Source organism: Equus przewalskii, chromosome 19 (assembly GCF_037783145.1).
Source record: "Equus przewalskii isolate Varuska chromosome 19, EquPr2, whole genome shotgun sequence".
Taxonomy (NCBI): Eukaryota; Metazoa; Chordata; class Mammalia; order Perissodactyla; family Equidae; genus Equus; species Equus przewalskii.
This window is the reverse complement of record NC_091849.1, coordinates 61,718,219-61,741,298: the sequence shown is the minus strand read 5'-3', so window position 1 is coordinate 61,741,298 and position 23,080 is coordinate 61,718,219. Positions and strand designations below refer to the sequence as shown.

Below are 23,080 nucleotides of genomic sequence, written 5' to 3'. Positions count from 1 at the left end.
CAAAGGAGTTTAGATTGACTATTCTGTTAGATGTTTTAAGAAAATATCTATTATACTCAAATAGCTTCTTTCTAAAATACAAATTGTATTGTCAGTCTCTGCCTACAGATTCGTCACCATTTTCCATTGCCCTTGGGACAAAGTCCAGAAGCTAACAAGTCTCTCAAGCCTGTGTCCCTCCCTCTGTCACCTGCTTTTGCTCACCTTTCCGAAAGCTCTAGTGAATCTATATTTAGCTTCTTGCAGTCTTCTAAATTCTCCTGTATGTTCTTTTCTCTCGTCCCTCCTTCCTGCTGTTTTTTCTCCTTTTCCGTGAGAACGACCTCTCTTCCTGCAGGTCTCAGTTTAGAGCCCTTAGGAGAAGCCGTCTCTGGTCTTCAGCCTGAGTTAGGGGCGTCCTGCTCACGTGCTTCCCAGAACGGCAGTTGTCCCCCTCATCCGCAGGGCTGTGTTCCGGGGCCCCCAGTGGCTGCCTGAAGCCGCAGATAGTCCTGAACCCTCTCCATATGTCTTAGGTTTTTCCTGTACATACATACCTATAGTAAAGTTTAATCTATAACTTAGGCACCGTAAGAGAGTGACAACAGCAACTACTAATAAAATAGAACGATTATAACCATATAGTGTAATAAAGTTATGTGAATGTGGTCTCTCTTAGTCTAAGCCTTTTCTTGCAGCTGTGTAGCCATCCCTCACTGCCAGTAAATGGCTTGGTGTCACTCGTTTCAGGGGGTCCCTTGCTGAGGTCTTCCTCTAGGCTCAGTGCTTTCTGGTGCAACACGTTGCTGTCAACAGAACATGTTTTCTGTTCATGTCTTCCACCCACACATTTAATGCCTTTTCCATGTTAACTAAGCACTTATCACGCAATGTGGCCATGAGTTTGCAATTTGAGGTTTAACAGCAAAACTAGCATGAATTTCTTTTTCCTTCTTCACAATTTCACAGATAAAAGATTCATTCTTACCATAGATCTTGGCAACCTCAGCATATGATTTTTTTTCCTTCTTTATTAAGTTGAGAACTATTACCTTTTCACGTAAAGGAAGCACTTTAGGCTTCTCTTTGGCATATCTGAATTGCTAGCAACACTACTCTTGCGCTTTGGGGCCATTATTAAATAAAATAAGAGTGTCTTGAATACAGGCACTGCGATACCATTACAGTCGATATGATAACTGAGATGGCTACTAAGTGACTTGGGGCAGTGGCATGTACAGCGTGGATTTCCTGGACAAAGGGATGATTCACGTCCTGGGTAGGACTGAGGTTTCATCATGCTGCGCAGAACAGCATGCAATTTAAAACTTGTGAATTGTTTATTTCTGGAATTTTCCATTTAATATTTTTGGACCACAGGTAACTGAAACTGCAGAAAGTGAAACTGAGGATAAAGGGGGACTACTGTGTGTTGTCACTTTATCTCAGCATTTCCCTGTGAAACTTTGTTTACTTGTCTGTCTCTCACTTCTTGATGGTACAGACCATAACTGTGTGAGTTGATACATTTAATATGTGGTATTTAGTCATATGAAAACTTAACCATAATTGTTAGGCACATGGATGTTTCATTAATATTTCTGTTGTTTCTTTTTTGTCCTAGGACTGGGCCAATGCTAATGTCAGCAGACAGATTGAGGACACTGTGTTATACGGTTACTATAGTAAGTATCTTTCGGTTTCTTTTCCTATCTGGGCTGCTAACCAAAATGTAGAGTAAAGCCACACATACACTTTCAGTTTTGATGTCACGTTGGAGGTTACTGTTTCAACAGCAGGAGTAAGCAATACAGCATTTGTTCTCCTAGTCCCGAAGCTGCTTTACCTGCTGCGCCCCGTGTCGCTGGCTTGTAGCACTTGTTTGTGGGGGTTCAGTCAGGCTGCTTTAAGTCTCAGTTCTCTTCCTTTGTGACACTACCAGTGTCCCACTCGCACTCTTGATTTTAGAGCTCCCGGTTTTCTAGAAATCTTTTCTAAGTATTGACACTAGTAGAGTGTACTACCTGGGGAGTTTGTAGCATCAAGTTTATTGTACTGTACAGAGCTGGTTAGTCCACGGTCGTGGTGGATTGATCCCCCGCCTCTCTCTTCCTTCCCTGATGACGGATTATAAAAGCTTTAAATTACTCCCTGTTTCCCAAATTTTCTCTTGAATAAACATAAGACTTGTGCAAGAAAGTGCTGTGTTAGGAAAAGGATGTCATTTTTTTCAGCAGTAAATCCAGGTATTGAGTAAGATTTCAGTAGGATGCTAAATTGGAAACTGAAAAAGCTCTACAAAAGTTTCTCTTGATGGGATGAGTTTTTCAAGGGTTTCATTGGGTTTTAATTTAGTTGCTTTGGCTCTATCCCTTGCCTTTTCTCCTGATCTGAAATCTACAGGACCCATGAAGTTCTATCCCTTTTGTGTAGATTTTAGAACTATTTTTATGGTATTTTAATACAGAATTTATTATTTCTGATGAATACCTTAAATATATATTATAAAATATAAATTTGACCTGTTAAGTTAAAACTTTTGGAATGCTGCTATATTAAGCAGAAAGTTGTCTTTTCAATACAAATTTATTAGAAGGATGTAAATCAGTTCTTCAGAAACAGTTTTGGGAGAAGGGGCCTGTCTTCTGTGTGACACTAAAGTGTATTTGTGCTGTAGAACACATGACAAGATAAGCCAACTCTTATCTTTGTGCAGTCCAGGTCCATGAACCATATCTTGTCATTGGACCTACAGGCCCCTGGAGTAATGCATTATAACCAAGGTTGCAGAGACTCCTAAACTGGAGTGTTAATCCATGCAGCCCTTCCAGGTGATCTCATGGAGACAGTTAAGCCTATAGGAAATGATTTGAGTATTTTTCTCAATTTTCCCAAGGATGGTGTGTCCCTAGTATTGTTTTAAATGTGTGGGAGATAAGTTAATCGTTACAAACAATAGATGACTTAGGGATTAGGGTTTGATTATTTGCAGAACTTGGATTGTAGTGAGAACTATAACTACCTTGGGATAGGATAGTTGAGACGCTGATCTAGGGGAGAGATTTTTGTGAGAAGCCAGATTATGAACAGAAGATTTCTTGATTACCATGGAATCAAAGCAAGGAGATTTAATTTGATGATGTTGGTGGTGGTTGTCATAAAGTCACTCACATTCATCTTAGCTGTGGCCGCTAGGCCTTTGGCTTGGACTCGGATGCCGAGCCGCAGCTGGGAGTCTGAAAGGACTGCATAGCGTCTAAGATGGTTACGGTCCTCAAGCCCAGCTTTTGTCCAGAAATGCTGGATGTTATCTAACTGCCTGTTGGATGTCTTCTCCTGTATCCTGAGGACCACAGCCTCCAGAGAATCCAAGACACTGTTTTCATCCATCGCCTCTGAGATTCTGTAGTTCATCTAATCTTTCCTAATGTATCAACGCAGTTTCATTGTCTAACCTTCCAGGAACTGTGCAAGACTTCTGCATTCAGCACTGTATTTAATTTTCACAAATGTCATTTTTTGGACTTTTTTTTTATGTTTTACACATGAACAAATTGATATTTAGTGATATTAAAGGTCACCTTTTTAGTGAGTGGCAAAACCCAAGGGGATCTTACTTCCTAAACTGGAGCTGCTCACCCTTGTGTGAGCTGCCTTTTAGTATATGGTTCTGGAGATATTACCTGGAGAACGCATAGCAGTACTGAACCCTCAGGGCAGCCTCAAAAATCATCTGGAGACCTTTAAATAATACGGATGCTGGATTACATCCAGAGAGATTCTGATTTATTTTGGTGTTCCATTAATATCACCACTGTTCTTATCAGAAAAGTGTTTATTTATTGGAAAGATGTAAGGCTCAAGGTGGTGGATTCAAGTAAGAATGTGTTTTTTTTTTTAATAAGTAGATTTTTATTTTATTCATTTATTTAAATTTTTTTTTTTTTTTGAGGAAGATTAGCCCTGAGCTAATTACTGCCAATCCTCCTCTTTTTGATGAGGAAGACTGGCCCTGAACTAACATCCATGCCCATCTTCTTCCACTTTATACGTGGGATGCCTACCACAGCATTGCTTTTGCTAAGTGGTGCCATGTCCACACCCGGGATCCGAACCAGTGAACCCCGGAACGCCGAGAAGCGGAACATGTGAACTTAACCGCTCTGCCACTGGGCTGGCCCCAGAATGTGTTCTTTGAAAACAGTGACTAGTGTAGCTCGTGTCTGAAATAGCATGAGCGCTTCTCACGAGTACACTTTGTGTGTGCTTCCCCTCACAGGGAATATTGTAAAGGCGTGTCCTCAGGGTGGGCCCTTCCTAGGGTTGTTCCTGCTTCAGAGGGGCTCTCCTGACTCAGCGCCCTGCAGGGAGTGCTTGGGGGTGAAGAATGCGGACTGCTGGGGGCAAGGCAGCATGTCTGAATGTTGTCTTGAAAGTGGTTTTCACGTTGTGAGACCCTCAAAGGACCCCTGTGGATCCAGGGTCTGGAAACCCCGTTTTGAGATCCTTCTGTCACATTAGTGGATCTTCGGGTGGTTTTCTCTGGGGAGTGTCAGAAGGCAGGCTGACTGCCGCTCCTGCCCGCTGGGCACTCCCCAGAGTAGGTTGGTCACTAGCAGTCCTCAGGCAGCTGAGGCCGCCTGCAGAGGAGACAGGCGGTTCCTGGAGCTTGTTGAAGGAGGGGAGGGGAGGGTTGTTCATTCCTGCCCTCACCCTGTCCTCAGGGGGACCCTGTCCTCAGAAGGAGACTCAGCGTCCATCAGAAGATGTTGTGCCCACCCCACATACATTTAAGGACTCGTTCCTTTTATCCTTTTGAATGTTTTTATTGATTTCTTCATCTGTGTCTTCAAACTTCTTTGATATTTTCTTTTAAAAAACTGCTCTTATCTGACTTTTTGTTCTCAGTTCTGTTTTAATCTTGTGTTTGAACCTATTACACAAGCTTTTATCTCTTATGTATATGTTTAGCTTTTTATCTGAGTTCTATTTTTATGTTTCAAATTTGATTTTATCTTAAATTCTTACCTTTTATTTATTGTAATTTATTCTAAATGTTTACTTTATTCTGTTCTCTAACCATTCTTGAAATTTTTAGTTTTAATTCTTTCACCATCTGCTTTTCTTTAATTTCTTTTAAGCGAATTTATATTTTACTTAACATTTTTTCCTAACCTCTCGTTTTGATTATGCATGCTTGCAGGGGTTGTAGAAATGGGGAGAGCCCAAACCATAAGCAGGAATTCTTCAAGGCTGTTGTGTTGAGCTCTTCGGTAGCTGTCCTGTCACTTCCTCCCGGAGACTCTCCTCTGGATGCTGATGCTCGGGCTTTCGTTTTGTATAGATACAAATTGACTCATATAGTGTGTATTGTTTTCTGTTTGGCTTCTTTAGTGCTCAGCATTATATTTGAGGCTCATCTCTATTGTTGCAGGTAACTGTACTTTGTTGATTCTCATCGCTGTGTAATATTCCATTGCATTAACATGCCATAGTTTGTTTATCCAATATTCATGATCAGTTGGTTCGTTCAGTTTCTGGCTATTTCAAATACTGCTGCCATGAGGATCTTGTATATGTATATTAAAAAAAAATTCCTGCATTGTTTTCCATTGAATGAATATTCTTATTCAAACAACCCAGATTATTGGGTATTTCATAAGTTCTTAATTTTTGCAGTTAAGCAATTCTGTAGTGAAAACAGGAGAATTGTCTGCATATTTAGATAAGTTATGGAACCAAGGAAGAATAAGAATAAGGCTTTCAAACTCCTATTTCTATGCCAGACCTTTTAAAGCGCCTAAGAGTATTTAGGAAGTTTCTCCTCACTCCCCATTGGTCACTTGCTGAAAAATTGTACCTGGAGTCTTTACTATGTATTCCAAACTTAGGGATTCCAACCTCCTAGAGTCTAATGTGAGAAGAGTACCAGGGGACCTTGAAGTCATTTAACTTCTCTATGACCTCCACTTCTGAAATAGTGATAAAGTAGAGCCTACTTCATAGTATTAGGAGTATAGACATATCGTGAGTGCTAAAAGTTGTTATTTGCTCATTTTAATTCAGATCAACTAAGAAAGCAAGAGAAAGTACAGTGATATGGGAAAATTAACGTTGAAAGAATTCACCTAGCATCTCATCAAATTTGCATCTTTTTGACACTTTATTGTTTTGAAAACATCTCTAATATATTTCCTTGTTTTTCCAGATAACGTAGAAGGACTGGGACTCATTTTGGGGATTTGCTTTTTGATTCAGGTCTGTAAGGTTGTTTCTGGTGAGAGACAGTTGTGTCCTATCTCCTGCTTTCCCACTTCCTTTTGGAAGAATGTATTCTTCATCACGGGGGGTTTTCTAAGTGGTCTCTGGTTAGGTTTGCTCAAGACATTCTCTGGATACTATAATGACTCCTTGAGACTTAGTGAGCTAAGAATTTGTTCCCTAGTGGAAATGTTGGGGAAACAAGTGCTTGCTTGGACTTAGAGCTAGTGTGACTTGTCCTTTCTACCTCCGAACAAACTGCTGATTTGTCCCATTGTCTCATAAACCTTCCTGAACACTCCAGGAGGGAAAGAGGGACACATGCTCTTGTGTCTCCTTCCTCTGCTCCTGGTGGTGCCTTTTGAGTGCCTTTGCTGGTTCTTTCTCTGCTTCCTGACGTCTCTAATGTTTGTGCGTCCCAGGGATCAGTCCTGGGACCTGTTCTCCATCTCTGTTACCCTCTTGGTGATCTTAGGCTCCTGCTTGAGTCTAAAGACCCTCTAGATGCCAAACTCCCAGATTCAAATCTTCGTGCAGACCTCTTTTGAGCTTCATATTCCTGTCTCGACTTGTCAGCATGACAATTTCTGTCAAGAAGTTAAAGACATCTCAACTTCATCATTCTACAACTGACCCTCAATCTGTTATACTCTAGAAATTTCCTTGTTTCAGTGAATAGCATCTGAAGGATAGAGTTGCTTAGTCCAGATACCTTGGAGTCATCCTTGACTCTTTATTTCTTCACATTTTGTATCAAACATGGCAGAAAATTCTCCTGTGTTTGATTTTTCAGAATTTATCCAGAATCTGACCACTTCTGACTGCTGTCTTAGTCAGTTTGGGCTGCTATAGACTGGGTGGCTTAAATGACAAATGTTTATTCTCTCAATTCTGAAGGCTGGGAAGTTTAAGGTCAAGGTGCTGACAGATGTGGTGTCGGATCAGGACCTGCTTCCTGGTTTGGAGATGGCCTTTTTGGCTGTATCCTCACATGGCAGAGAGAGAGAGTGGGAAAGCAAGCCATCTCGAATTTCTTCTTATAAGCACTGATCCCATTCATGAGGGCTACCCTCTCATGACCTCATTGCCTCCCCACCTTCAAGCACCAGAGCTTTGAGGATTAGATTTCAACCTAGGAATTCTGGGGAGACACAAACATTCAGTCCATAACGTTCTATAAATGAGAAAGGATAATATGTACTTCCATGTTGTTAAGATTGAATGATCTAGGGGTGTGATTTTATGCATGGCCAAGTAAGGTTGGCAGATCCTCTCCCCAAAAAGCAAGACAAAATTGACAAAAGAACAACTTTGCTGCTTTGGAAATCAACCAAGGGTATACAGCAGTCTGAGGAATATTTATACTTACAAACTGGTACAGGCAGTGGTAGTCTGTAGTATTTTAGTCTAGGTCTGTTACTTCCTCCCAGACGCACTCCCCCCCCACCCAACTTGGTTATGTTTTTAACTGAATGAAAATAAAAATGCAGCACATCAAAATGTATGAGATGCAGCTAAAGCAGTGCTTAGAGGGTAATTTGCAGTTTTAAATTCCTCTATTAGAAAATAAGTCTTGTGTTGAAACTTCTACCTTAGGAAACTAGAAAAAGAAAAACAAACTCTAAGCAAGCTAAGAAAGAAAATAAAGGTTAGAACAGAAATCAGTGAAATAGAAAACAGAAAAACAATAGAGAAAAATCAAACAAAAAGTAGGTTCTTTGAAAAATAATAAACTTGGAAAATCTTTAGCTTGGTTGAAAGGGAGAGGGGAGGAGGGGAGAGCAAGGGGTGGGAAGAGGAGTGGGAAGACGGGAGATGAGAAAGGGGGAGGAAAGATACAAATTATCAAAATAAGGAGTGCAAGAGCAGATGTTACCAACCTTGCAGAAATTAAAAGGATTATAAAGGAATATTATGAAGAACTCTATACCAACAAATTAGACAGATGAAGTGGACAAATCCCTAGAAAGACATAAATTACCCAAACTGACTCATGAAGAAATAGCCCTATAGCAAGTAAAGCAATTGAATTAGTTACTTAAAATATTCCTACAAAGAAAACCCCACACCCAGATTTCTTCACTAGTGATCTGTCATTTATTTAAGCAAATTATACCAATCCTTTACAAACTCTTTTAGAAAATAGAGGAGGGAACACTTCCCAGTCATTCTTGAGGCATTATTACTCTGATACCAAAATCAGACAAAGGTATCACAAGAAAAGGAGATTATGGACTAATATCTCTTGTGAATGTAGGCATAAAAATCCTAACAAACAAAGTTTTAGGAAACTAAATCCAGCATCACATATTATAAACCATGACAAAGTGGGATTCGTCTCAAGAACGCAAAGTTGGTTTAATATCCCCAAATCAATTCACGTAACATACCATAGTAATAGAATAAAGGACAAAAACCAGATGGTCATCTCTATAGATACGAAAAAAGCATCTGTTTAACAAAATCCAGTATCCATTGCTGATGGAAACTCTGAGCTAACTGGTTACAGAAGGAAACTTCCTCAGCCTAGCCAATGCAATAGATCCAAATGAATGAAGGAATCCAAAGTGGAGAGGAAGAATTATGACTCTTATGTTCTTGGCTGACTTGAGATCCTATAGGTAGAAAATCTCAAGGACTTAGATATAGACAAATAGGACCAATAAACAAGTGTAGCAGGGTCACAGGATGCAAGATCAATATGAAAACTAGAAACAGACAATTCAAATGAAATGAAGAAAACAATTCTCTTCATAAAGCATCAAAAGGAAAAAAATACCCTGAGAATTACATTGAAAAAAAGAAGTGTAAGACTCATACAGTCATGCATCATTAACAACGAGGGTATGTTCTGAGAAGTGCGTTCGTTAGGTAATTTCGTCCTTGTGTGAACATCGCAGAGTGTACTTACACAAACCTAGATGGTGTAGCTACGACACACCTAGGCTGTGTGGTGCTAGTCTTACGGGACCACCGTCGTGTATGTGACATGTTGTTGACTGAAATGTCATTATGTGGCAATGACTGTATACTGAAAACTACAAAAAATCGTTGATAGAAATTAAAGAAGATGTAAGTAAACAAAGAGAGATTCCACGTTAATGGATTGGAAGACATAGTATTGTAAGGATGGCAATTAGGGCAATTTTCCCTCAAATTGACCAAAAGTTTTGTGTGTTTTTTTTTTTAAAGAAATTGACAAGCTGTTCCTAAACTTTACTTGGAAATGCAAAGGATCTAGGGTAGCCAGAAATGATTTTGAAAAAGGATAACATGAGAATTACACTATCAGATTTCAAAACTTACTATAAAACACAATAAACAAGACTGTGATTTTGCAGATGGATAGGTTTATAGAGCCATGGAATTCAGAGACCAGAAATAAACCCTTACATTCATAGTCAGTGGATGTTCAACAGCTGTGGCGATTCAGTTTTATTCAATTCTTTTAAAAAATTGTTGGGTGAGTTGGATAACCACATGCAACAATAACAACAACAACAACATTGAGCCTTCCCTCACGCCACACACAAAAATTAACTAAGAAATCAATCATAGACCTCACTATAGAAGTATAAAACTTCTAGAAGAAGTCAAAGGCTATATCTTCATGACACTGGGTTAGACAAAGAGTTCCTAGATATGACACCAAAAGCGTTACTGGTAAGAGAACCCTTGATGAATTCTACTTGATAAAAATGAAAAACTTTGTCCTTTAAGAGACACAATTTAAAAAATGAAGATAAGTCAGATAGGGAGAAAATATTTGCAAGTCATATATCTTATAAAGGGCTTGTATCCAGAATATATAAACAATACTTACCAATCATTAATTACACAGGTAATTAAAAATGAGTAAAATAGTTGAACAGACATAGAGAATACACGAGAGAGAGAGAGAGAGAGAGAGAGATCTGGGCCCTCTTCCTTTTCTTCTAAGGACCCTAATTGAGTTATTGGGATCCCATTCTTATGACTTCAAACTCAAAACCTCCCAAAGGTGTCACCTCCAAATACCATCACATTGGGGGTGAGGGCTTCAATGTTTGAGTTTTGGGGAACAAACATTTGACCCATAACAGGCTATAATAAAAACTACAGACAACATCTGAGTATTGACACACAGAAACTGGAGTGTTTACATGCTACTGTTGGGAATGTAAGGTGGTGCCATTGCTTTGGAAAGCAGTTTTCAGCTTTCTTAAAAATTAACTTACCATATGGTCCAGCAGTTACTCAAGAGAAATGAATACAATGTCTACACAAAGATATATATGCAAATGTCATAGCAGCTTTTTTTGTAATAGTACAAAACTAGAAAGAATCCAAATATCCGAAAGCTGGGGAATGTTTAAATAAAATGTGTTATGTCCAAACAGTGGCGTACGTGTTCAGCAATCCAGGTCAGCGGTCAGCAGGTTGTGGCCTGGTCCACAGGCCCAGTCTCAGTCTGGCTACACCTGTATGCAGACCTATTGTCTGCGGCTACTTTCCTGCTCTATCAGCCGAGTTGAGTAGCTATGACAGAGATATACAGGCTGCAAAGTTGAAAGTATTTTCTGACCTTTTGCAGAACAAATTTCCCAATCCCTGTGCTTAGTGAAAGAAGCCAGATGCAAAAGACTGCATCTTGTCTAATTCCGTGTCTGTGAAATGTCCAGAAAAGGCAAGTCTCTAGAGAGAAAGCATCAGCGGCTGCCTCAAGCTGGGGTCGGAGTGGCGATTAATTGCAGACTGACACAAGGCAGTTTATTTGGGGGAATGGAAATGCTCTAAAACTGGATTATGTATAAATTTACTAAAAATCATTGAATTGTAGGCTTACAATTTGGGCATTTGTTGGTATGTAAATTGTATTATGAAGTTGTTGGGAGGAAATACTGAATGAGCAAATGTCAGTCAGGAGTGCAACACCCTGCTGGGCATATGACAGGCAGGCAGTAAAGGGGAGTTGCTATTATCATGACTTAAAATTTTAGGAGACTTGTGTTTTTATGTTTTCTTTTTATTTTCTCCAGTTTGAATCTTACCCTAATTTACAGATGGAAAAAACATGAGGCTGAAAGGTTCTGAAGTGCGAAGGTTTATAAATTGGAATACTGTTTCAGCTAATGTGTTTGTGTAGCTTTGGAGTCAGCACTGTGGTCATCATTGATTGCTACACAGTTATTGTGAGTTACGCCATAAATTGCTTAGCTTTTTTTCTGACCAGTAACAATTTCTTGTTATAAAAATGGCATTGCAGTGTAAACTTTGGGACAATTACCATAGAGAGAGGACGCAAACCACCAAAAGAATCCTTAAGGGAAACGGCTATTCCTCAGACTGTTCTCAGTTAAACCCTGTGAAAGATTTTATTCTGAAGTCTCGTGTTGCTTAACAACAGGGATGTGTTCTGAGAAATGCGTCGTTAGGTGACTTCATCGTTTTGCGAACATCACAGAGTGTGTTTACACACATCCAGGTAGTATAGCCTACCACACACCTAGGCTCTATGGTGCTAAGGTCTTAGTTGTCTGTTGCCAGCAACATCAGCTCCTTGCCACATGGACCTTTCTGTATGATAATTCACAACATGGCAGGTGAGCTGGATGGAAGCCAGAGTCTTTTAGTAACTAATCTGGGAAGTGACATCCCACCACCTTTGTCATATTGTCTTCATCAGCAACGAGTCACTGGTCCAGCCCACACTCAGGGGAATGAATATTGGAGGCGTGGGGGTCATCAGGAGCCGTTTTAGAGGCTGCCTGCCACAGCGCTCTTGCAAACAGTGACAGCTTTGACGTTTACTCGACATATGGTACTTTTATACTTGCAAAATGTTTCTGAAGCGTGTGAGGTGTGAAGTGGAAGTCCCTTGTGCCTTTCCCTGATGCCGTCTTTTCCCCTCACCCTAGAAGTAGCCACCGTGCTAGATGTAGTCTTCCTTTTCTTACAGTTTTACCGTGCTGTATCCTTATTTAACTCTACATTTTCTTGAACTTTGTATGAAATTACTTGCTTGTTTTCATTCAACTGTATGTTCCTGAGATTCATACATGTTATTTATTGCATGAAGTGTAGTTTATTTTTATTGTGTGTGATTATACCATGTGTTAATCAGTCTGGACGTTTGGATGTTTTGATATTAAAAACTGTGCGATGAACGTGTCTGCACTTTTCCTGTTGTATGTGTGAGATACGTACATGGAGTTGATGGGTCATAAGTTATGTGCGTCTTCAACATTCTTCATAGTGACAAATTATTTTTCTAAGTGTTTGTACCAATTTAACTTGCCTTAGAAGAACATAAGCCTGCTGGTTGCTGTGTATCCCTAACTTTGCTATTGCCGGGTGTTTTTAGTTTTTGCCAGTCTGGCGAGTGTGAAATGATAGTTCACTAATCTGCATTTCAGTTATTTGGAAATGAAGTTGCATGTCTTTTTCAATTTATTGGCTTTTTCAGCTTTCTGCTTGAAGTGGCTTTTTCTATTAGTTTATTTGTTTTTTTGTTTTTTTTTTATGTACTGTGCAGTTTATACAGTGACTCTAAATGTTATGTCTTTCCCCGCTAGAACTAGCCTTCTGAGAACAGGGACTTCTGAGCTCTGATTTAGCTGCATTTGTGACCCTTAGAATGATGCTGGCACGTGCACAGTGGGTACTTGTTGACTTGAATGCGTTTTATCAGGGGAGATCACCATGGGAGTTGGTTTTTTTTGTTTGTTTGTTTTTCTTTTTTGGCTAGTTCTTTCAAGAGGTGTGCTACATATAGATGATTCTTAAACCAACTTTGCATTCCTAGGATAAACCCAGATTGGTCATGATGATGCCTTTTTTGGTTTGTTTTTATATCTTTTGCTGGGTTTGATTTGCTGCTGTCTTGTTTAGGATTCTTTTTGACATCGATTCAGAGATGAGCCTGCCCTGTAATTTTATTATTTTTGTCAGGTTTGAGTATCAAGACTCTGCTAGCTTCCTAAAATGAGTTGAGAAGTGCTGTCTCTGTATTTGAGAGAGTGCTGTGGATCAGTGAGCACTGTGTGGTCCTCTTTCTCCCATAATCTGTGTACGTGTTACTGATAACTAAGGGAGAGAAGTGAGCACGGCACTTTGTACAGTTATTCCTAATGAACTACTCACAACAGCTTTTCCGTCTTACCTTGCAGCTGAGCTTTGCTGGTTTACAATCCTTCGTATAGCCATGTGGGAGTACTTCCAGCAAGGATGAATCAGTAGTCTGAGTTAGGAGGTGTGATTTCTACCTGACCATTTTGGTCTCCTGATTCCGTTGAGTGCACAGGCAACAATAGCGTGTTGGCTGGAGTGGTTGATGCAGATCATTAGGGGAAGTGGGGTTGCCACTGCCCAGTGAAGGCAAGCGGAAGTATGTCTGGAACCCAGGGAATTCTGTGGCTCCTCAGGATGTTACCGTGTTCAGTGGCAAAAGTTAATTGAGATCTATTCCATTCACCCCTCGTAGGCAGGACCACCAAGGGCTCAGAATAGCTCAGGAGTGAATGTTTGGGTTCCCCCATTTCTTGTACCAAATTTTCTTTCAGGAATTAGACCTGGCTGCTACTAACAGATTGGAAATACGTGCTTTAAATAGTAAAGTGGTTTTCCAGTCTCACTGAAAATAAGTCTGCAAATAGGCTGTCTGGGGCTGGTATGGTGGCGTCATGGCATCATGAGGGTCCAAAGCACATTTCTTCTCTGCTCTCCATCCTTAGTACATGATTTCCATCTTAATGTCGCCACAGAGTCCAAAATGGTGGCTGGTGTTTAAGCTGTCATGTGTCCATTTTAGGCAAGAAGCAGGGGAGGAGAGGAATGCCAGCTGGAAGGAACATGGGTGTTGGGTATGCAGTTAGCGGTCCTGACCCCAGGTGTCTTCAGCTGGGTAAATGGGGTAATTTTAGAAGTCTTTCAGGGTTCCCAGAATATCTTTATACTTTGACCCTCTAAGACAAAAAGCTTTGTAGTGATTAATTATACCATTACAATATTGACTAAGTTAGTCTTTGTCTTAGTGCTTTCATTGGTAGCTGAGAGGAATAAAAAATATCTAAAAATCTGAAATCCTAATTTATCTAGGTTAATTTTCATGTAAGTTATAATTTAATGATACACAGTTTTTTAAAGGTAGATTGTTTGGCTTTGTGTATATTAAGAAATCATAAGAATTATTATGTAATTTTGTCCCTGGCTTTTTAAGAGTTGATGGCTCTCTGTTCACTTGTTTTTGCTAGTTCTTGATAAGTTGTTTTAAAAGATTAATTTTTGCCAATTTTTGTGGACACGAGGTAAAATTTTTTCTAAATATGTTTTCTTTGATATTAGTGGGACTATTAAACCAAATAGTTTATCTTTTACTTGCTAGTCGCAATCTTTTAACAAAAACATTTACAAGTAAAAGCATACTTTATCAAGATATCAGGATATGGGAGTGCCATCACTGTTGGAGTTAATTTTACTTTGAAAATAGCTATCGGTTTGAAGTAGAACTTTAAAAGAAGCTGTCTCATGATAGTGGTAACGACACTTTTTTTTTCATTTACAGATATATAAGCCCAACTTGACATTAAAACTGATCTGAAACACACAAAAATGTTAATTTAATTCCAACTTTACAGTTTAACATTTATGGCTAAAGGAAGAAGTCTTCACGAAGGACACTGAGAAAGAGCAGTCAGGTGACCAGCGGGTGGTTGAGAGTGTGTTGTCAGGAAACAAAGGTGTGGAGCAGTTGTGCTCCACCTCTTCCGAGTCACAGACTGCCAAGGGGGTGAGGTCCAGTCTCTCCAGCGTTGTCTCTGTGCCCTACTGCCTTCCTCCAGGTGTTGACTCCTAGAAGCTGTCTTTTTCTAGGTGTTCCTACCTCACATATGACAGTTCTGCTTGCCAGACACCCTCACATCTCTTTACAGTCACTAGCTGCCCCAACCATTTTTTTTATTCCCATCATAATAGCTTAGCTTTGCCAGGTCTAGAACTTCCTTAAGTTCAGTCATAGGAAATGTGCTGTTTTGTCTGGGCTTGTTTTGTTCAGTGTGAGGCCTGTGAGAATCGTCCTTGTCCGTGATGTGTAGCTGGTTCTTCTTTCTTGCTGTGTAGTAGTCTTTTCTGTGAACATACCCCCAGTTTGCTTATCTGTTTGCCTCTGGATGGACACTTGGGTCATTTCCAGTTTTTGATCACAGTGAGTGATGTTGCTGTGAACATTCTTGTGTGAAAACGTTAATGCAGCGGACTTGGTGTTGCTCCACTCCCACATAGCTTCAGGAAGGCCTGCTTGTGTGGCTGAGCTTTGACCTACTCCTGGGAGCCGAGCCCTGGATGTTGCGTGTGTCATTAATTGACAAGGTGGTTTTGCACAGCTGAATACGGAACCATGCAGTACCAGCATGTGTAGAGTGTGTGTGTAAAACATATGATCTATGGACAAGGACAACACCTCTTTCCTTCTCGGGGTCTGTCATAGCGGGTCACTCAGGCCAATGCACCTGTGCCATGAGTGCACAATCAAAGCCCTGGGCTCTGCAAGTCAGGCAGGCTTCTCAGGGCAGAAACGCTTTGCGTATGTTGCACTGCCCTGCTAGAGGGATAGAATTGTCAGGCCGTATGGTAGGTGTTGGGTTAACTTGGGAAGAAACTGCTGCAGTTTTCTACAGTGTTCTGCCATTTTACACTCCCTCCAGCAAAGTACAGAATGTCAGTTGTTCACATTCTTGTCAACACTTGGTAATGTCAGTTTAATTTTAGCCATTCTAGTGGACTAGTCTATATTATCTCATTGTGGTTTAGTTTGCATCTTCCTGATGACTGATGATGAAAATCACCTTTTTAAATGTGCTTATTGGCCATTTTGTGTATCTTCTATGGTGGAGTATCTGTCTGTTGTCCATTTTAAAAAATGGGCTATTTGTGTTTTGAGTTATAGGAATTAATTTTATACCTTGTTGTGCTAATTGATGTGATGATAACTTACACAGTTACAGTGATAGCAAGATCAGGAATACCAGTAATGTTTAGGAAATAGTCATTAGGCTCTTTGGCTTTCTAAAGCCCAAGGTCACCAAATAGTAGGCACAGGCACCATGCCGAGGCTGAGGCCGGACCTTGCTGCACCTGTCGGTTAGTGGACGTTAGTGGAGGTTTTGGCATGTGGCTGTCAGCCCACTGGAGGCTGCTGTGCTGACTCAGGGCTTTTTCTGTTCTCGCCTCATTATTTGACTAATCTAATATTGATCTGGTGTTAGGGTGATTGCTAGTCCTATCTCTTTTATGTTTATTTTTTAAAGCTGTTAGAATACTTATTTTGGTTACTGTTTTGCATATATGCTTACTTGCATGGTTCTTAAATTTGTAATAGATAATACTAATTACTCTCTGGTTTGTCACCAGTAGTCGTTGCCCTTCAAGATTTGCTGTATTATTAGTTTCTCATAATACTAAAAGACTGCAGAAATTTCATTAAATATCTGTAGTGCCAAAATTCAGTTTGCCGACAGTCATTTTGTGATTACTCAGAATAAATTACCTCTGACCTTTCTATTGGTTACTTAGGGTCCTGTTTCCTCTGAGTTTTTTAGCTATGTTGCATTTAGTGGTGGCTGTTTTATAGGTGGTCTCTAGATAAATGAGGTAGTACCAGCAAGTATTAAGATCATGTTTAAAAATTACATAACTCATATTATTATTCCTTCCAACAGCATAAGTGATTGAAGTTTCATTATACGTTACTAACAAATGCTTTCTTTTTCAAATGGAGTATGATTATCATCCTGTGACTGCTTTACATAATTATATGTTTATGTATTATTTTCCATGAACTTATGTATATGCAAATAAATGTAAATACACAGAAGATTTTAAAAGCAAGTTTCTGAGGTAGCTTTGTTAACTCTCAAAAGTTGTTTATGCTGTTTTTATTGTTAAATATCTTTGGCTGTTCAAATTTTAAGTTCTATATTGAATTAAATATTTTGATTAACTACTGGTTGAAAGTATCTCAAATCTAACATTATTTTAAAGTAGATAAATAGTAATTCTTATCGGTTAACTTTTAATCTAATTTTATTGTTCTTAGGTTTTCTCTGTCTTGATTTGTATAAGACTAGTTTCGTAACACTGCATATTTTAAACTTCGATTGGGGGAAATATTTATATCAAAAGGACAGTATCAATTATAGCTGTTACTTTAACTTGAGTGACTGGCAAATGTTGTGTCAACTGTACTTGATTTTGCATTGGAAGGAATGCAAAAGTTAAAGTTCATTTAAATGCAGTGGTTCGTGGAGGTTCTGAGAGCTTTGGTGAGTAAGAGCTCAGAGGTTAGCCGCCACAATTGTTATTGACACATTATCATTATTGCTAAAATTGCCCCATGGTTAACTGGAATTGTGATTTGTTATCTAATAGTTCTATTGATTTCTTGGGACAGGGGTCAGAAAAGGCTGATTTGCATATTGCGTATACACATAGAGTTACGGGTTTAGGGGTCAGATAGGGGATTGAATTTGGTATGTGAGTATATATATATGTATATGTATATATATATACACACACGTATCTAGAAAACAATTACTAAGTTCATATGTATTTAGTAAAACTCAGTTTATTATTTCTTTCCACAGCCTTATACTCTGTTATATTATTCTGTGTGTTCTTCTGGATCCCTTTTGTCTACTTCTATTATGAAGAAAAGGATGATGATGATACTGGTAAATGTACTGTAAGTATCTTTGTTTTAGAGGTCTCAGTTTAGAGGGAGAAAGATTATTTCCTCCTTTTTCAAAGAATGACCTGACTCTGTTTGAATTTACTCTAGTGCAGTGTTGTCTAATAGAAATAAAATGAGAGCCACGTGAAATTTTGAATTTTCTAGTAGCCGCATTCAAATAAGTAAAAGGAACAGTTTAAATTATTTTTAATCATACGTTGTATTCGATATGTCCCAAGTATGACCATTTCAAATAGAGTCAAAACATATTATTAATGAGATATTGTATTTCTTTTTCACACTAAGTCTTTGAAATTTAGAGTATATTTTACACTTAAGGCACATCTCAGTTTGAACTAGCTATATTTCGAGTGCTTGATCGCCACATATGACTTGTGACTATTGTTATAGACAGGGATGGGCAGACTTTTTTCTGTAAAAGGCCAGGTATTAAGTATTTTAGGCTTTTCAGGCATATAGTCTGTCTTACCTTTTCAGCTCTGCTGTTGTACTGTGAAAGTAGCTGGAGACCATGCTTAATGAGCATGATGTGATCCAGTAAGACAGGAGGTGGGCTGCATGCGCCCCTGTTCTGGGGCGTAACGAAGGGACACCTGCTAACTAATCCAGGATAACACTGATACAAAAACCTGGTAGATATCTAGCATACGTGCACGTCCCAAACTGCAGACCACTATCCCTGAAGTATTGGTACAAAAATCTTAACTGAAATAGTGGCAAATAGAATTCAAGGGTATCTTACAAATACATTAATATGGTGTAACTGAGTTGGGCCTATCTCTAGATTGCATGGGTGGTTTAGAATCAGCATGTCTGTTAATATATAGTAATTTAATAGGTCAAAGAACAAATTGTGTTTGAAAGCTATTTGCCAAAACTGAACTTTTTTTCCTGATTTAAGGGAAAAAAAATGCAGCATAAAAGGAGTGTCTTTTGTCTTTTTATTGAGTTACAAGAATTTGTTTTGTACCTTGTTTATGTTTTGTATTTAAATACAAAAGCAAATATATTCACTCAGCAGCCGTCATTATGCTTAATCATGCTTAAAACCTTAAAGCATTGGCATTAGGATCAGGAGCAAGTACATCAACAATATTTTAAATGATTCCCAGAGTGGTAGTCGGTATAATTTGTTAGAGAAAAAACTAAGATGTTTAAATACTTAGAGAGAAAGTCAAAATTATCATTTGCAGATGCCATGTGACTCTATATTTGAAAACCCGAAGTATGTAAGGTAAGGTGGCTGGTTCCAAATCCCCTGTTAAGGAAAGCGAGGTGCGTGCTCCTCGTGCTCTCCTGTGCTCTCCCTGCCCTCTGGTTTATCTTAAGACCCTCCGTGCCTTCTCTGTAAGCTTGTTCCTAAAGACGATCTTTCTTTTTAAGATTTTATTTTCCTTTTTCTCCCCAAAGCCCTGTGTTACATAGGTGTATTTTGTTTTTTAGTTGTGGGTCCTTCTAGTTGTGGCATGTGGGATGCCGCCTCAGCGTGGCCTGATGGGCGGTGCCATGTCCATGCCCAGGATCCCAACCGGTCAAACCCTGGGCCACGGAAGTGGAGAGAGTGAACTTAACCACTCGGCCACGGGGTCGGTCCCAACCTAAAGACTATCTTAACTCCTTTTTGAACAAGAATTTGTCCTATGAATAGTAATAAATTTCAATTTTAAAAGGTGATTTTTAGAGACTTTATTAGGTTGAGAGGACAACTAATGTTTTTTCTCACTGATTTAACTTTTTCTTTGAGATTAACTTTTCTATCCATATTTAGAATGTTCTATTTGTGTTGTTCTTTAGTTTTGGATTACATTATGGGCACCAAGCGTTACTGAAATCACAGTGGGTTCGCCTCCTGGTGAGTTAAATACGACTCCACCAGGGGCTGGCCCCATGACCTAGTGGTTAAGTTCTTGTGCTCTGCTTCGTTGGCCAGGGTTTCGCCGGTTCGGATCCTGGGTGTGGACATGGCACTGCTCATCAGGTCATGCTGAGGCGGCGTCCCACACAGCACAGCCAGAGGCACTCACAGCTAGAGTATACAACTATGTACTGGGGTGCTTTGGCGAGAACAGTGAAAAAGGAAGATTAACAACAGATATTAGCTCAGGACCAATCTTTTTTTTTTTTGAAAAAAGACTCCACCAGAAGTAGTTGTCTCACAAAGTAAAGTATATTTGTGGCAAATAGGAGACCACACGGAATCAGTTCCAAGTCATGGCCTCCCTGAACAAAGGGAAGCAGGGACGTTTATTTTGGATGGGCAATGAATATGTAAAAGGGAGAGGTGGTATTCGCTTCCACAGGCTCGTTAGGAAACATGCTTCCACAAACACTGTAGGTTATGGTAATAAGGCCTTCGCTCCTCCTGGAGAGATCTTCCCGTTAAAAATCAGGCAAAGGGCATAAGCACAGCTCTCTGCTGAGGCCTGGTCTGGTTCAGGGTGGTTGGTGATCGCATCTCCTTAACATTACAAAAGGGAAAAAAAACAATTTGGAAAAACAGTTAAATGCTTCCAAACCCACCCTTGGGTTCCTCAGGGCAATTAGTCGGTGACACAAGCAAAGCATAGACTTTAAAGACTTGATTTCCTTTAAAGTCCTTGTTTCATCACTTACCACGTATGTGACTTAGGGCAAATTATTTACCTCTCTGGGCCTCAGCTTCCTCGTCTCTAAAGTAGGGATGAGAACACCCATCTCAGGGCTGTCAGGAGAATTAAATATGTTAACATGGGAGGTTCTTAGAACAGCCCTGGCATGGTACCTGTTTTATATATTTTTATATATGTGTTTTTTATGCTATGTAATGTGCTTTATGTATTTTATATAAATGCATATTAGGTTTTATATATAAATATATACATACATATATACATAGACATACATATGTGTATTAAATGTTTATTGCAGTTGTTGTAATGGTCCATTTTGGTGAATTGGGATAGGGACATTGTAGATTCTGATTGCTCCCTGTTCTGGAGGATATTTTATTAAATATTCTGATAATTTTACTAAAGCTGCCCACTAGAGAATTGATTATGCGTTAGGTCTACTGCTTTTCACAAAGTCTAACCACTGAAAAGATGTTAAAATCTAGTGTAGTTTGCAGAGATACTTAAGATGTGGCATATGCATTATTTTTCTTTCAATTTTGAGGTTTTTTTCAACCAGGGAAACTTTACACGGTTGACTATAAATGTACGTTTGATGTGAAAGTACTGTTACACTAAAGCAAGAGTATTTTATATTTTAAAGGGCTTACTGAATGGTGTGCTTTTTTTCCCTTGGCATCCAGCAAGTTAAAACGGCCCTCAAATATACCGTGGGGTTTGCTGTGATCTGTGCACTTCTTCTCTTAGTCGGGTAAGTCTTTATTTTTTCCCCCCTGAAAATGGAAATAGTATTATTTTAATAATAATAATAATAAAGACTCACCCAGAAAAATTTAGGAAAGCAAAAACAGAGTGTAAAAAAGAACAGACCACTCTTTGTGTCACCACTAAGGAGTAACCACAGTTGACCTTCTGGTCTCTGTTCTGTCTAGACATGAGCTCAGCTATGTGCAAGTGCCCCTCCCCAGCATGTGCCCTCAGTGTTGTCATTTTACACAAGTGTGATCCTGTTTTAGATGATTCTTGGGAATCTACTTGTTGACAAATTGTGGGCATGTCTTCAGGATAGTAAATGCAGATCCATTCATTTTGTCTATAATGCATTCCCTTTTTAGGATGCAACAATTTATATGATCCAGTGATCACTATTTGGACATTTATAATTTGTAGTTTTTCCATAATTTGTAGTTTTTCCATTTTTATAAACAACACTTTGATGAAAATCCTTGTCTGTGCATCTTTTCAGATTTGATGCATCCTTCTTTAAATCTTTGAATTAATATTTGTCAGTGAGTTCCTTAATTCTTCCTTAAGTTTTTATACTAATATTAATAAAATTTTGCACATTTTTAATACTTTTAAATTTTTCTGTTTGGAAAACATTTGTCTTTGTTAATGGAAGACATTTATCCTTGTTAAGATAGGTCTTGATTTTTTAATTTTTTTTTTTAAGATTTTACTTTTTTCCTTTTTCTCCCCAAAGTCCCCCGGTACACAGTTGTATATTCTTTGTTGTGGGTCCTTCTAGTTGTGGCATGTGGGACGCTGCCTCAGCATGGTTTGATGAGCAGTGCCATGTCTGCGCCCAGGACTCGAACCAACGAAACACTGGGCTGCCTGCAGTGGAGCACGTGAACTTAACCACTCGGCCACGGGGCCAGCCCCTGTTTTGTTTTTTTATGTTAGAAAATATATGAGGTGCTAGTAAGTTTTTTAAAGTTTCTATTTATAATTTTGTCTCAAAAATTTCAATAAATAAAAATTTCATTTATTGAATACAATTTGTGATGGGAATAAAATTAGTAACTTTTTGTAGTTCTAGGTATTCTTAGAATGCATATGTTCTTTAGTAAAGGCATATTTCCGGTTCTCTTTGCCTGCCTTGATGTGTCATGAAAAAGAGTAATTGTTGAAAGGACATCTTTTAGTGGTTTTACTATTTATTTTAGCTATAGAATATATAGTTTAAAGTCTTTTTTTTTGGCCTTTTAAAAAGCCATATCTAGTTGTGAGAATTTGCTTTGTTAATGTGGAGGTCCCTTTTCTGTAAACCTAAATTATCTAGAACAGAGATCAACAGCCTTTTCTTAAAGGGCAGATGGTATTTTAGGTTAGAGACCCGTGCGGCCTCTGTGGCAACTGCTCAGCTCTCCTCTTGCAGCTCTAACGTAGTGGTAGACAATTCATGAACAAAAGGACACGACTGAGTCCCAATAAAACTTTATTTAAAACACAGGTAGTCAGTAGTTTGCCAGCTCCTGATTCAGAGCCTGACAAGAACCATCAATAAAAAGCACAGATCCTCAGAATATTTGTCCTACACAAAGGGCTCCTGACGTTTATTCTGAAGTTTCCTGGTTCTTTCCACAGCAGATCACCTTCAGTCCTCATTTAGAGACATTTTGCTCTATTTTAATAAGCTTGAACTGATTCTCCAGATGATATTTATTTAGAAGCAGTGTATTAAAAGTGAAGCGAGTGGTTTCTTGACAATACAGGAAGTGAA

General features: G+C 39.0%; 1 protein-coding gene across 1 annotated transcript in view; it reads left to right on the top strand.

The window, feature by feature from the left end:
• LMBRD1 (LMBR1 domain containing 1) overlaps positions 1–23,080 on the top strand; it is a 112,004-nt gene that overhangs the window by 13,835 nt on the left and 75,089 nt on the right. Inside the window, exons 3-5 of the mRNA XM_070584845.1 lie at positions 1,604–1,664; positions 17,859–17,956; positions 21,258–21,325. Coding sequence (XP_070440946.1) covers positions 1,604–1,664; positions 17,859–17,956; positions 21,258–21,325 — 227 coding nt within the window. The remainder of the gene's footprint in view (positions 1–1,603; positions 1,665–17,858; positions 17,957–21,257; positions 21,326–23,080) is intronic.